General features: G+C 47.6%; 3 protein-coding genes across 9 annotated transcripts; all 3 read left to right on the top strand.

The window, feature by feature from the left end:
• Nucleotides 1-448: 448 nt before the first annotated feature.
• LOC147046204 (carboxyl-terminal PDZ ligand of neuronal nitric oxide synthase protein-like) lies at nucleotides 449-4,810 on the top strand. Of its 2 annotated transcripts, XM_085930431.1 has the most exons (11): nucleotides 449-553; nucleotides 800-871; nucleotides 2,516-2,605; nucleotides 2,676-2,734; nucleotides 2,829-2,937; nucleotides 2,998-3,127; nucleotides 3,391-3,507; nucleotides 3,843-3,973; nucleotides 4,052-4,220; nucleotides 4,293-4,426; nucleotides 4,481-4,810. In XM_085930431.1, exons 1-11 carry the CDS (start codon nucleotides 449-451, stop codon nucleotides 4,808-4,810), a joined length of 1,446 nt encoding a protein of 481 aa, XP_085786557.1. The 2 variants fall into 2 exon arrangements, with proteins under 2 accessions (XP_085786557.1, XP_085786556.1); XM_085930430.1 differs by having other exon boundaries at nucleotides 3,367-3,488; nucleotides 3,833-3,973; nucleotides 4,293-4,810.
• A 517-nt stretch (nucleotides 4,811-5,327) lies between these two features.
• Nucleotides 5,328-12,560, top strand: ddr2b (discoidin domain receptor tyrosine kinase 2b). 6 transcript variants are annotated; one of them, XM_085929751.1, is made up of 17 exons: nucleotides 5,328-7,140; nucleotides 7,473-7,589; nucleotides 8,315-8,417; nucleotides 8,497-8,581; nucleotides 8,666-8,734; nucleotides 8,842-8,989; nucleotides 9,059-9,161; nucleotides 9,226-9,409; nucleotides 9,479-9,863; nucleotides 10,135-10,271; nucleotides 10,345-10,552; nucleotides 10,625-10,884; nucleotides 10,986-11,113; nucleotides 11,252-11,443; nucleotides 11,524-11,758; nucleotides 11,842-11,991; nucleotides 12,113-12,560. In XM_085929751.1, the coding sequence occupies exons 2-17, from the start codon at nucleotides 7,514-7,516 to the stop codon at nucleotides 12,245-12,247; spliced, it is 2,598 nt and encodes an 865-aa protein (XP_085785877.1). In that variant the 5' UTR covers nucleotides 5,328-7,140; nucleotides 7,473-7,513; the 3' UTR covers nucleotides 12,248-12,560. The 6 variants fall into 6 exon arrangements, with proteins under 6 accessions (XP_085785877.1, XP_085785876.1, XP_085785875.1 ...); XM_085929750.1 differs by having other exon boundaries at nucleotides 8,497-8,734; nucleotides 9,479-9,719; nucleotides 9,798-9,863; XM_085929748.1 differs by having other exon boundaries at nucleotides 5,386-5,472; nucleotides 5,529-7,140; nucleotides 8,497-8,734.
• Nucleotides 12,561-12,878: 318 nt separating this feature from the next.
• Nucleotides 12,879-15,007, top strand: hsd17b7 (hydroxysteroid (17-beta) dehydrogenase 7). The gene is made up of 9 exons (XM_085930426.1): nucleotides 12,879-13,032; nucleotides 13,281-13,484; nucleotides 13,573-13,665; nucleotides 13,762-13,876; nucleotides 13,953-14,147; nucleotides 14,286-14,390; nucleotides 14,466-14,522; nucleotides 14,607-14,705; nucleotides 14,794-15,007. Exons 1-9 carry the CDS (start codon nucleotides 12,998-13,000, stop codon nucleotides 14,878-14,880), a joined length of 990 nt encoding a protein of 329 aa, XP_085786552.1. The 5' UTR covers nucleotides 12,879-12,997; the 3' UTR covers nucleotides 14,881-15,007.
• The last annotated feature ends 34 nt before the right edge of the window (nucleotides 15,008-15,041 follow it).

Genomic DNA, 15,041 nt, shown 5'->3' with positions numbered 1-15,041 from the left:
AGATGTCACACGAACAAACAACATCCACTCCTGCTGGATTAAGCCACTTCGCTTCTCTCTTCCACCCACTTTCAAGGATGAGATGCACTCGCTGCCTGTCACCGTTGAGCATTTGAAGCGCTTGATGCAGAGCTTCACGCAAACAACACTCATGTGTTGAGTCATCCGCAGAGAGACAGCGGCGGACGGGCGCGCAAATCCTCGGTCGTGCCTTAGAGCAAGGACGCATCATTTTGGGTTGGGGTGGGTGGGGGGTACTAGGGGGGGCTCGGCTACCGCGCACATCGATCAACGTTCCTGAAGCCCAACTCTCCAGCTCTTCGATCCACCTCGACCCGGATGACCTCCAGGGAGTAAGGAGTGCGCCGAAAGATGCGCATCCGTGCTCGTCTTTCGTGCGTCTGACGCCAAACAAGTGTCGAGTCCGCAATCATTCGCTGAATGAGCGATGCCAGGGGTGACCAAGTATAATTTGGTGGATGACTCTCTCGATTTGAGGATCCCTATGCATAACGAGGAGGTGTTCCAGCATGGAGTCTGCTTCGAGGCAAAGGTAAAGTCTCCCCCCCCCCTCCTCCTCCTCGCTTGGCCATGCTTGTTTATTGCCATTATGCAGAATTATGCACCAATTTGACCTGTATTTTATTTAACCACCTGTCTCAAACCTTTTCCAATCATTTCTGTTCATCAATTCTGTTTGAAGTATGTCAATAGGAGTTTTGGAGTAGCTGCAATATGACAGTAGCGTAACAAGTGGTGCTCTCTGCCTCTGACACAAATTTCCTTTGGCTTTTTACAGTACATTGGCAGCTTGGAAGTGGGTCGGCCTGGCAGCCGCATGGAAATAGTTGCCGCCATGAGAAGAATCAGAGTAAGACACAAATCACGTCAATTGTTCAAACCAAACAATCGATGGAATGTGAGTGTGCTTCCTGGCGGTTGAGTTTAACGTCACAGTGATGAGAGAACCCCGCCGTCATCCAGCTGTGGCCGAAACATTCTCCAATTTGTCAGGAGTCGTAAAATAATATTCAGATTGCGACCTTATGCTTGAGGTTTATACGGCAGACCATTTGAAAAATCAACATCTCTCGAGACTCGGAACAAGGCAAGCCAGCCAGCTAGCCGGCGACTGCGGCGCAATTACTTCTCACTGCAGTGAGACGCGCCCGAGGGAAGGATTTACGATCTGTTGGTCAGGGCCGAGATCTAATCTAACGTCCAATTTATCGAGTCACACAGAGGTCGCCCACATCCTCAGTGACACGCAACGAGGACTTAATCCTCATCTGGGATAGCCATGCTTTATTGGCATAAATGTGGAGGAAACGTTCTTTTCTTCGATACGCTCGTCTGAGCTATATTGTCTGCCCATCCTTCTTCCACATGTTGGAGTATTTCACTTGTTTGTTTTCTTCTCCTCTTATCAATTTTTTTTTCCTCAACCCATGATGTGACTGTGTGAATTCATGTATTCATCAGACATTTTAGAGCCGAAAAACCAAGCCCTCACTTATGCTGCATTGCAATAACGTGACTCAAGTGAGCAAATAGCAATCGCGCAAACGTATTTCTCGATTCATGCTCACCAACTGTCGATAAGACTTTATTACAAATACAATAATGGCCGTATTCCATTCCTGCCAAGTGTAAATATTCCCATTTCATCTTCCTGGAGTCTTCCAAAATGACAATGGACAAAGAAAAGAAAATGCTTGAATGAATCCGACACGTTTTGCGTCCATATGAAGACACAGTTGCTTTTTGTTTTCTTATTTGGTGCCAGGTGAATGTGCTCCAATTGAGCTGTGATTCCATTCAACGTTGCGCCTCCATCTGACACTTTTGTATCTTGCCACGACAGTTGGCATTGCTTGCATGTAGACGGCGTGGAAATCGCATAAGCCCGTTACTCGTCAACACACACACACTTCTTTCTCTCAGTCACTGTTCGGAATGTCAGAAAAATTCCCGCTCTGGGATGAGATGGATGAGTGGCGAGTAAGAGCGTGTGACAAGATGCATTATTGAATTTAGTGGACGTTACACATCAACGAGCGGCGAGGCCAGTCCATTGAGCGCTAGCTAATTCATCGGCGCTGACGTCATGGCCGCTTGCCAGCGCGCTATAAATACCGAGAGGCTTCATTTGAAATCCAGACAGATAGGTTTCAGTCTAATGTGTCGGTGGGGACAAATAAAAAGGACGAGTGAAAGACTTGTCAACAGGAGGACAAACAAAATATGACGTCTCCTCAATTGACCGAGTGCGTCAAACATCTCACGCGCTCTCAATTTGAACTCTTCAGAAAGTGGCAGCGGCGTTTTTTTTTACTCAATCTTATATGTCCTCTGAGAAAACGATAACAGAAAGCGTCCCGAGATCGCTTTTCCAATCTATCATCCATCCGTCAGTGTGGAAAGGGATCGAGAGCTCCTGTGGACGTGTGCGCTCTTTATGAAGATTTGCTTGAGTGACCTTGAAATGCTAATGCAATTGTTTTTGCTTTCACAGTACGAATTCAAACTGAAGAACATCAAGAAAAAGAAGGTCAACATTGTTGTTTCCACTGATTTTGTCAAAGTGATATTAAGGAAAAAGAAGGTGAGTGTGTCATCATGGCACGATTGTGTCAAAGGCTAACTCGGCGTCTCGCTTTTTGACCTTCTGACAGCGAAAAGGTTGGTCGTGGGACGAGAGTACCATCTTGGTCTCGCAGGATCCCATTTTCAGGTGTGCAGACCTATACTTTGATTTTTGTTTCTTACATTCAATTAGTTGTAATGGAACGAAAAGCAAAGCTGACACACTGTCCCCTTGCCGGCAGGATTTTTTACGTCTCACATGACGCGCAAGACCTCAAGATCTTCAGTTACATAGCGAGGGACGGGGAAAGCAACAGCTTCCGCTGCAATGTCTTCAAGTCCAAGAGGAAGGTAAACGCACAAACGCATGTACGCACGTACGCACGTAAGTACGTTGTGGTCTCCCTCCAGTCTCAGGCCATGCGGATCGTGCGGACAGTAGGCCAGGCGTTTGACGTGTGTCACCAGCTGACCTTGCAGAATAAAACGGACGACCGGGACAAGGAGGAGGTAGAGGAGAAGGAGCCCGATGACCTGCCAGGTGATCCATTTCTCCAATTGTCACAAATGTGTCACACCAAGTTCCATCTTGCACCTGCTGAATGGGGGGGGGGGGGGCTGAGCCAATACATGATGGTTCTCATTAGCTCGGAGTGCCGCAGCGGCACTTTAGCGCCAGCGAGTTGTTTGAGTCATTGATTGAATCATTCGCACCTCTGTCGATGAGCTCGGAATAAAAACACGCCTCCAAATGTGCCGTCTACTTTCTTTTCTCCGCAGCCCACGACAGGTTTGCGTTGTCAGAGGAGACCGACCTTGAAGCCACCACAGAGGAGAGCATCGAGTGCAACACTTCATCGGACCTGGAGAGGAACAAAAAGGTCATCGCTAATAATGGCAAGGTAGCCCACGGAAATTCTACTTCATCATTTTACTGCCCCTCATTATTATTCCGTCAGAACAGCAGGTGGATGTTCGCGCGCTCCCTTCCCCACCCCTCCCCTTCCCCTTCCAAGTGACATTTGTGGATGCTTCCAGACAATTTACATGCAGCAGACTTTTTATTTGCTACGCCTGGAGAATCTGATGAGATCCGGCTGCATTCTCAAAATAAGCTTCGGTTGGATGGATGGATGGATGGATGGATGGATGGATGGATGGATGGATGGATGGATGAATGGACAGACTAACAGATGGATCAGTTTGTCTAACCACGGTTGGTTTACTGCCGTCCTCCCCGTCGCAGAGCTCCGACGACGGCTCGCTTTTGTTAAGCTCCCCGGCCGGCAAAGGCGCAGAGGCCCCCCGCGCTTCCGAGCACCAACTCCAACTCCTGCACAAGCAGTTACAGCAGCAGGAGCAGCAGGCGCAGGCGGCATCAGCTCAGGTTCTTAAGACCTTCAGTTTTTGATCACTTGACAAAGAGCAAAACAAAAAATGTTCTGCACGTTCTGGATTCACCCAGGTGCACGTGCTGCGGGGTCAGCTGTCCGTGGAGGTTTGCGCTCGAAGCGAGGCCCAGACCCGAGTTCAGAGGCTGCTGCAGCAGAACACGGACTTGCTGCAACACATTTCCCTGTTGGTCAAACAGATCCAGGAGCTGGAGCTCAAAGCCGGCGCACATTTGTCATCTGGTGAGTGGTGCACAGGTGGTCTGCTGTGCATGTGGAGTCCAATTTGTCCAACTTCAGCATATGTGTCCTTAGTGGGCTCCCAGGACAGTCTTCTGGAGATCACTTTCCGTGCACGACCCCCCAGCATGCCCAGTGAAGCACTCACGCCGTCTGGATCCACGGGCCCCATGGTAGCCTCCGTCTCCCAGCACCAGATCAGCGACGGGGCCTGGTTCTCCTTCATCCCGGGGTCCGGCTCGTCAAGCGCGGGGACACCAGAGAGCGGCCTCGGCGCCGACGCCGTACGTCTGGAGTGCTTTCGGTTCTCCTCGGACGGCCGGGAACAAAACGACGGGGCGGGCGAGACGCCCAGCGACGGAGATCCGCCTGACACTTCGCCCATGGGCGAGCAGGTGCTGGGTGCTCTGGAGCTGCTCTGCTTTCGAGAATCGGGAATCGGATCAGAGTACGAGTCCAACACGGATGAGAGCGACGACCGAGACAGCTGGGGCCACGGCGAGGGAGCCGGGTCGGACGGCGCCGCTCGACTCGTCCACGTGTTGAATACGGAGACTTTGGCGGACTGCTTAGGGGACGAGATGGCCGTGTAGAGGTAGAGGCACCGACAGCGCATTCAAGATGGTCGCACATTTTTCAAAGCAGTCAGTCGGGCCGCTTAGCACTCGTTGCTTTTTGACAGGAACGTCAAGTTCTGACTTTGTCGTGCTTTTCGTGACTTCCATACGGTGGAAAATTCCGAATGTTTTGGCAAAGCGGGCTTGAAATCGCATGCATGTTGAATCCTAAATGTCGTATCAGTAGCAAAAATTAAAACTGTCCAAACCTCTGCAGATGCAAATGCAAAAAAAAAACCCGAATGTTACGCTTCTAGTTTACACTCGGCATACTTGCTAAAAAAAAATATGAAAGGCTTTTCTTTGTTGCCACTTCAATACAACCAACATCGGTGTGGGCACGTCAACACTTACACGTGCTGTAAAAGAGGAGGCGTGTCCATGCACACTCCTTTATCGGTACTGTAATTCCTCATTTTTCTTCTTTGGCTTTCGACCGACTTGCGACTGTTACTGTTCTTTTATCGTGTTTCCATTTTTACCGTCATTGTGGTTGTGGCTACGTGTGAAGCGTTTTCTTACAGCTGCTGCTTTAAGTTGTGTTGTGTTGTTTTGAATATCATCTTGGCTGGGCTTTCTATTTGGGCTTTTTCGATTCCAATTGGCATTTTTCGATTTTGATGGTCATCATAGTGCAGGTAATTGCTGCTTTCTCGTGCACGGCTCCATCGGTCTGATTAATTTCTTTTTGAAGGGAAGCCAGCGAGTGATTAATTGAGGCCCGGCGGAATGGAGGTTTCTGATTGGATGCAGCAAGATTTTATTTGATCATTGAAAAGATCGAGAGAGATCGTGGCAACAAAGCTTGTGCATCACCTCCACGAAAAGTGAAAAGTCCGGCATCAGCATGCCTTGCAAAGTGTGTGTGTGTGTGTGTGTGTGTAATCTTCATGATTTGTGAACAGGTTGGCTTCCCTGCCTTGCCACAACACAGCGCTCCATGCTTGTTGCCATACCAACCATACTGCGGGAATAATACGCGTGACGCATCCAGCAAGGATATGACCATCTTTGTCTCTTATAAACTGCCGACTGACATCTTTTGGCATGCAAAACTGGGCACCCCCCCCTCTCACCCCCCTCCTCATTGTTTGTCTTTTAATGCTACTGTATGCAGCATCGCACTTTGTGTTTATTTACAGCTCTCGTGTTAAGCATTATGTATTGACACCATATTGCAGTCGCCCCACTTTTAGAGAGGCGAATAAAACAAATCTGTGCCTTTCAATACCTCCGGCCAAGTATCAGCCCAATTTTGGCACACGTGATTGCAAGCCGCCTTTCAATGACTAAATGGTGGACGTGCCGTCCCCAAATGTGTCCTTCATTGCCATTTCTCACACCAACTTCAGTCAAGGGCACTCCAAAATGAAAGTGCACTTACAAAAACACCGTAGATGTATCGCCTTGTGAAATTAAACATCTTTTTTTCACGTGTTCGCTCGTCTTCCGTGTGGTCGTATGTCCCCGTATGTAGAAGCCGCTAAAGGAAAGAAAATAGCGCCCGCTAACTCGCCCCCTTCGTTGGTTCAATAACGCCACCCCGGGTAGTTCCTTGACACGCGATAATGATGGTGGGCGGACCCCCTGGGGTTGACGAAGATGACTTTCATTTCATGTTCCAACAAGCCCACTTGCCTCCTCCCGCCCGTGATGTTACTCTTTGGCCGTCCATATGAGTTAAGTGGTTGGTTCATGGCTCCTTCCTCCGTTTCGGTTGAGCAGCTGGATAAGCCCGAATCGAATCGCGCTTACGACATTAGAGGGAGGGAGGAACACTTTGCTTTTCAAGTGAAACTTCTTAAAAACATCCAGCCCAACTGGAGATGGATTTACACAAAGTGCTCCATTTAACGCTTCAAAGAGGAAATCTTTTAATACCCCGACTTTTTTTGCTAAACGATGGAGTACGTAATCCTGTATTAAATGGACTTAAATGGAAATATTGGAAATATGACATGTATAGCCTGAAGCGAGTCAGTCAACGAAGTGACTTTCTTTCATACTCTCCTCATTTCAGTCTCCAGATTGTTCCGAAGAAGTTATTAAATAAGATGCGCCTGACGAAGAGCGGCAGACAGTGTTCTCTGCCTCTGCAGAGAAAAATTCAAGCATCAGGTGGAATTGTGGGAGGTTGGCTAGCCTCCCCCTCCAAAACCCAAAGTGTGTTATTTTCTCACTTTCTTTCCACCAGCCTCCACCCCCCCCCCCCTCTTCTTTCCACTCCCATAAAGTCCAGAAGAGTCCAGCGAGTTGAAGATGAAGATCGTTTGCCGAGACTGATGGCTTCCTAGTCGCAAACTCAAGTAAGTCTGATCCTTTTTTTGCAGCTCGTAACCTTTCGGAAAGTGATTTGTTATTTCTTTCCTTTTGCTTTTCAATGTCTTTAAATCTTTTGTAAATGTGTTTAAAGGTTGTCAGCATTTCTTTTCTCAGTAATTCCAATAAGCTACCTTTGTAGTCTTTGCTTGAAGGTGTTTGTGCCTCGTGTATGAAATGTGCGCAACCAAAAAAAAAAAAAATAATCCTGGCCTTGCCTCTCTCTAAAGACGCTTTTCTGCACGTTCAAGGCATTCATCGCTTCAAGTACTGAGCATTGCATCCCACGAGAACGAACAGGACTGTAATGTCATTGCAGGCATTTTCTCCCTCCCGCAAATTTGCAGGCCCGCAAACATCATGGCGCGGAAAGAGGCTGCGCGCCGTGTCGTCTTTGTCCTGCTGGCTGCCGCCGTACGCTGTCAAGTTAACCCAGGTAGATATCCATCTTGTTTCTCAAATGTATCTTTGGAGTTTGTATCTTCAGCACATTGGCATGTTACACAAGGTCATAGACCAGCTCGCTTTCTTATGTGACACGTGTGGTCTTAAACTAACCTTCGCATATAGAGATGGAGAAGGAAAGTGACATCGGGTGGGTGGGCTTCGAGTGCAGACCCATGTGCGTGTGTGTGCGTGTGTGTGTGTGTGTGTGTGTGTGTGTGTGTGTGTGTGTGTGTGTGTGTGTGTGTGTGTGGTTTACCCAAAGTAAGACAGCAAATATGGTGTGAACAGGCGGACCTTTCACGAGTGGTTTTTAGGCGTAGTCGTGGGCAGCGCACACAGCTACACACACTGCACACTTTGAACATTTTCATAGCCTAAGGCGGATTTCGATGTAACGGACATTTTATTAGGAACACAACTCCGTCGACGGGAGCCTGTAATAGCGAGAGCCGTGGTGGATGTGACTTTTGCATCGTTGGAATTAGCACGAAGGAGAAAAGCTGACATTAGCAAGTCAAACGTGTCTCACGTGGATGTGGTGGAAGTTTGCAAAAAAAAAAAGGAAGCAAAGTGGAAGAGCGAGACTGCTCCGAGACTGGCGCTCCACACAGTTACGCCTCTGTTTGGCTGTGGAGGCCGAGCTGCAGGAAGGAGACTGGCAAAACACGCACACACACACACGTATGAAGGATGCCTTGTGTCGTGTCTTTGTAGAAATGTGTCGCTATCCTCTGGGTATGACTGGTGGGCAGATTCAGGATGAAGACATCTCCGCTTCCAGTCAATGGTCTGAGTCAACTGCTGCAAAATTTGGGAGGCATGTTCTTATTTCTTGTAACTTTCCTTTTCTTATTTGGCCCTTCTAAATGTCAGCATCCAAACGGATCGTTTTGCAGGCTTGATTTGGACAATGGGGACGGCGACGGAGCCTGGTGTCCTGACGTTTTAGCCGAATCTGACGGCCTTAAAGAATACCTCCAGGTGGACCTCCGCTCGCTACATTTCGTCACGCTGGTGGGCACGCAAGGTCGCCACGCTGACGGCATGGGGAATGAATTTGCCCAGCGATACAGGATCAAATACAGTCGTGATGGCATTGATTGGCTGGGATGGAGTGATCGGAAGGGGCGACAGGTGAGCCAGCGCCTCAGGTGTACAGAAAGTCAATACCCTCATCCACCACAAGAGGGCAGCACTCGGTCTTTGCTGCGTTGAAATCTTCCTCTACTTTCCTCCACTAGGTCATTGAGGGAAACAGGAACGCATACGATGTGGTGCTGAAGGATCTGGAACCTCCCGTCATCGCTCGATACGTGCGCTTCATGCCAGTGACCGACCACTCTTTGATAGCGTGCATGAGAGTTGAGCTCTACGGTTGCGAATGGCTCGGTTGGTCCAAAGTTGAAACTCAATCGGTCACCTTTGACCTTTAGATTTTTACTACGGTTTTGCTTTTAGATGGTCTGATGTCTTACACCATCCCAGAAGGCCACCAAATGCTTTATCGAGGCCTGGACGTCTACTTCAATGACTCGGCGTATGATGGAACAGCGACGGAAAAGTGAGGACGTTCTACGCACGTAACGTGGAGCTCATTCCAACCATTTTTCCATTGTCGCTTCTAGAATGAGCAAGGGTCTGGGCCAGCTGACGGACGGAACTTGGGGTCTAGACGATTTTCTCCATAGTCATATCCACGGCATGTGGCCGGGGTACGACTACGTGGGCTGGAGCAACAGGAGCTCGCCCAAAGGTTACGTGGAAATGACTTTTCAGTTCGACCGCATCCGAAACTTCACTTCCGTCAAGGTGACGAGACAAAGTGTAGAAATGAAAGAAACAAAAACAGTTCTGGAAACAAAAAGTTATCGTCCGCAGGTTCACTGTAATAACATGTTCAGCCGAGGGGTCCGGATGTTCAGACAGGCCACCTGTTATTTCCGCTCGGGCTCCGACTGGGAGTCTGAGCCGATGACCTTCAGGCCTCCCGTCGACTACGTGAGCCAAAGTGCCCGTTTTGTCACCGTGCCCCTCGGGGACCGGACCGCCGTGGCCATCAAATGCCGTTTTCACTTCAGTGACCTCTGGATGCTGCTCAGCGAAGTGGCCTTCCAGTCAGGTGCAACAACATATCCTTTTTTTTTTTTTTTGCTGCTGGTGCTGCTGTCGCCTCCATCTTCATCTTCTCCCCTGACAGGCTCAGCGGTGTACAACACATCTTTGACTCCCAGGAAGCACGGGCATCCAACTAACACATTACCGGGTTAGCTTTGCTCATTTCACTCACTGACTTGTAAAAGACAGTAGCAGAATTTGATGTTAACAAAACACAGCAAAAGCGCTAATCTGTGTTCCATCATTGCTTGAATCCAGCGGATGCTAAGCATGCTCCTCTCCATTCAGTCCACAAGGGCAGCTAATTGCATAAAGAATCCGAAACGCGTTAGGTCATTTTGTAAGGAGACACCGCCCCCTGTTGGTAGCACATAAGACAATTAAATGGGACCCTTTTAGTTACTCTCCATCTTGTTTAGGGGACGACCCGACTCACAAAGTGGATGACAGCAATACGAGGATCCTGATTGGCTGCTTGGTGGCCATTATCGCGATACTTTTGACCATCATTGTTATCATCTTGTGGCGGCAGGTGTGGAAAAACATGCTCGAGAAGGTGCGCCAAGGTCATTTGAGTGTGATGGTTTTCCCGCGTCTGCGTTGCCGATAACTCAAAGTTTGTTTTACAGGCATCGCGGCGAATCCTCGATGAGGAACTCACAGCACGTCTTGCGGTTCAGACGCAGGCCTTTTCCTTCCAGCACTCATCTATGTCCTCTTCTGTCTCCACCTCCAACTCCACCTATGAGAGGATCTTCCCCCTTTGCTCCGACTACCAGGAGCCTTCCCGCCTCATCCGGAGATTGCCCGAGTTTGCGCATTTCGCCGAGCACCTGGGTGAGCTCACATATGGCAGACGAATGAAATGAGCGTCCATTGCCATATCGATCCAATTTGCAATCAATCCAGGTTGCATTGATTCCTTACAAGCGTCAGGACCGAGCAGCTCCTACGGGGTTCTCGCTGCGGCCGGTGCTACGGACGGCGCCCCCCACTACGCAGAGGCGGACATTATCAGTCTGCAAGGGTCCGGCAGCAACAGCCGCTCCATCACGGCTGTCAGCCTCCATCTCGCCGGCGGTGGCGGGGACGCGGCGGGGTCCGTGAGAGAGTTCCCCCGAGACAAGCTCACATTCAAAGAGAAACTGGGAGAGGGGCAGTTTGGAGAGGTGCGTGCATTTAACTTTGAGGTTTGGATGTGTCAAAATGATGTTCCACATTTTTTTAGGTGCACTTGTGCGAAGCAGAACGTTCCAAATGTTTTTTGTAGGTGCACTTGTGCGAAGCAGAAGGCATGCGGGCTTTTTTAGACGGCGAGTCCTCCGGAGAAGGGTCGAACCAAGCACCCCTACTCGTCGCTGTTAAAACACTGCGAGAAGATGCCAACAGGAACGCGAGGTAACTCGCTAGCTGCTTCTATTTTCACTTGAGCGCAAAAATCAAAATGGATGTTTCAAATTACAAGCATCAGAAAAATGACTTAAAATTTTGTACTTTGTGATTACTGCGTGAACATTTTTCCGTGGCACACCTAAGGAACGATTTCCTGGAGGAGATCCGAATCATGTCCCGCCTGATGGACCCCAACATTGTCCGCCTGCTGGCCGTATGCGTGGACACCGAGCCTCTTTGTATGATCACCGAGTACATGGAGAACGGAGACCTCAACCAGTTCCTCCGACTAAAAGAGGAAGGACGGGAGGAGAAAGCAGACGAGAGGACGGTCAGGTAGATTCAATAATCACATTGAATGCGCCTTCGGGTGCGCGTCTGTCACCGCTATCGTCTTGCTGACCTTTGCCCTTTAGCTACAGCAAACTGATAGACATGGCCGTGCAGATAGCCTCCGGTATGAAGTACTTGAACTCTCTCAACTTTGTCCATCGTGACCTGGCCACACGAAACTGTTTGGTGGGGAAGAACTACACCATCAAGATTGCCGATTTCGGCATGAGTCGCAACCTCTACCGCGGGGACTACTACCGGATCCAGGGCCGAGCTGTACTGCCAATCCGCTGGATGTCTTGGGAGAGCATTCTGCTGGTGAGTCCTCTGAAGGACCGATCCGAATGAATCACGCAGTCCAACTCCAGATTTTTAAAAAATAATTTCTGATGTGATTTCAGGGCAAATTCACCATGGCTAGCGACGTGTGGGCTTTCGGGGTGACTTTGTGGGAAATCTTGACTCTTTGCAAGAAACAGCCTTACGCACACCTCTCTGATGAGCAGGTGATTGAGAACACGGGCGAGTTCTTCAGGGATCATGGCAAACAGGTGAGCGGCACACCTTTGGCCACCTTATACAATCTTCATTTTTGGACTTAGATGCAGCCAAGTTGGTTACTCCAGGAAATTTGTTTTGTTTTTTGAAAGTGACAATATCTTTTTTGTCCAGGTCTATCTGCCACAGCCACCTTGTTGTCCCGACGGCCTGTATCATGACCTGATGTTGAGTTGCTGGAGGAGAAATGCCAAACAGAGGCCGAGCTTTCAGGACATACACAATCAGTTGGTGGAGCACTTGGCGTAAAAGATGTCTGCAAATGTTGAGTGACAATCAAATGTTAACCAGTTGTTTTGAGCTTGCTTGTGACCATGGGACTGTGTATTTCATAAATGGGCAACTGAATATACCTTTCTATATACTGTTCTCATATTAAATTACTCAATGTATTTATTATTTTGTACTTTGGTGTCTTTATAGGTTAGTGTTATTATGATGGGGGTTGAAAGTATTTGCCAATCTTTTATAATGTATTTTCATGAATCATATTCTGTATAATCTTTTACTAATTTTAGTATTTGTTACTGTATAGAATATTTTTCTCATAATAAAGCGACATTCTGACCTGCTTGATCGACTGAACGCCTATAAAATAGCTCTTTTAGTTAATCATATTAGATAGGAATAGTCTTTTAAATAAACGGATTGTCAGAAAATGCATTGTCTTTAATTATTTTTGGCAAGGTATTGAATACAGAAAATTTATGGGATTTAAATTTTTAATGGCCACTAACGGTAATACAGAATACACGCTTTATATTTAAATCGTTTATTGCGCAATACTTTTTGTTTTGGCTCTCGTCGCTCGCCGTAGTTCTAAGCTGATTGGCTAGCCTTCGTACCACATTATCGCCTAGTGCACGTGGATTGGCTCGTTTGTTTACACCGGAATCGAACCATGGCACCATGGGAATTGGACCGCCCATGAACGGGTTCTGTCTGGCTTATTCATTAGTAAACTGTTGTCAGTCCTACGGGAACAACTACTAGCCAGACATGGAGAAAGTTGTCATTGTAACCGGCGCGAACAGGTAAGCTACACGTGATTTTCATATCGTAAGTAGCACCGTCATCATAAATCATCACGATCACAACCCACGTTAGATAACACAAACCTCAGTAATTGATTTTGGAATCTAATCAAATTGAATGAGTGGTTGGTTACATATAACCTAAATTCTAAACTTTATTCCATGAAATGAATGAGCACTGTCCTCAGGCCCTGGTACCAAAAGCACTGTCATTAACAGTATCTTTGCCATTTGTTTTCTTGTTGTAGTGGTATCGGTCTTGCTTTATGTGAAAGGCTTCTGAGCGAGCACATCCAGCTCCGCTTGTGTCTGGCGTGCAGAAACATGAACCGGGCCGAGGCTGCCCGCTCTGCCCTCTTGGGGTCTCACACCAAGGCCCAAGTGGATTTACTGCAGCTGGATGTGGGTTCTGTGCAGTCGGTGCTCGCTGCCGCCGGAGAACTCAAATCCAGGTCAGATACATTGCAATCGTGACTCATACTAGACCTGGTTTGACACGCTCGATGGATTAATTTAAGATGAATATTGTTTTTTCCGCAGGTACAAAAGAATTGACTTTATGTATCTAAATGCAGGAATAATGCCCAATCCACAAGTGGATGTAAAAGCTTTTTTCAAAGGTTTGTTCTCAAGGTAAAAGTCCAATCTATTTCAAATCTCATCTGTGGACACCAAAGATCCACTATTGATAGTCCGACACTGATGTCTGGTGTTTTCTCCCCTCGACAGTAACGCCATCAACATGTTTGCGACAGCAGAGGGTCTCTTAACACAGCAGGACCGCCTCAACCCTGACGGTCTCCAGGAGGTTTTTGCCACAAATCTATTTGGTCATTTCCTCCTGGTACCGACCCAAGCAAACAATCAGATATTTTGTTAATACGCTTCATAGCACTTTGACAGTCCTGTTCTTGTGCAAGGTCAGAGAGCTGGAACCTCTATTGTGCGAGGCGGGTCACACGTCACATGTGGTGTGGACCTCTTCGAGTAACGCCCGTCGCACTGCCTTCAGCATTGAGGACATCCAGCACAAAAATGGGACGGAGCCCTACAGCTCGTCCAAATATGCCTCTGACATGCTCAGTGTGGCCCTGAACAGACACAAGAACAGTCAGGTTTGTTTATTGCATGAGAACATCACCCCAAACACTTCACTTGTAGCTAGTTTTTAATTCTTTTTTTTGCTTTTAAATTTCTGACCGCAAAATGCAAATAGCTGTGTGTATAAATAATTTGTTCTTCATTTCCACCAGGGGCTTTTCTCCTCCGTAATATGTCCTGGACTGGTGATGACCAATCTCACTTATGGTATCCTGCCCTCCTTCTTCTGGACTTTAATCATGCCATTCATGTGGCTGGTGAGTGCTATGTGATGTTTGCTGTTCTTTCTTGCTTTTTCTGAAGTGTCACCTGCTGTTTTCTTTATTGAGCAGATCAGGATCTTCACCAATACTTTTACTCTCACGCCATACAACGGAGCGGGGTCACTGGTATGTCACAAAGTCAAATATCCCATCAAAAGGGTTAATAAGTAATAACATACTTCAGTGTAACTCGAAATGGGACTTCCACAGCATTGGCTGTTCCTTCAAGCGCCAGAGGCTCTGGATCCACGAGCAAAATATCACAGCTTAACATCAGGACTTGGTGCAAACTACACGGAGCCACGGCAAGTAGGTATCTCGCAGAAGAATTCCATCACACAAGTAGAGCACTTGACATTTGGGCACCGTGCCCAAAATATTGTTTGTGTTCTATCAGATGGACATTGATGACAGTATGTGCAAGGCGCTTTATGAAAAACTACTTGAATTGGAGAAAGACATCAGGAGAAGACTCACTTGCTGACAAGGAAAACACTTTACTCCTTACATTTGGATAATATTGTCCTATATTCAAATTAAAGGCGTAATAATGTGAAAATTAGGTTGGATTTTTTAATTCTCTGGTTAAATTATGACTCAATAAACTGACTTGATCCTAGAGTATTATTTTATTGAGTATATAAT

The sequence above is a fragment of the Syngnathus leptorhynchus genome, chromosome 14, assembly GCF_054491065.1.
Source record: "Syngnathus leptorhynchus isolate UIUO chromosome 14, UIUO_Slep, whole genome shotgun sequence".
Lineage (NCBI taxonomy): Eukaryota > Metazoa > Chordata > Actinopteri > Syngnathiformes > Syngnathidae > Syngnathus > Syngnathus leptorhynchus.
This window is presented reverse-complemented; position numbering and strand designations above follow the sequence as displayed.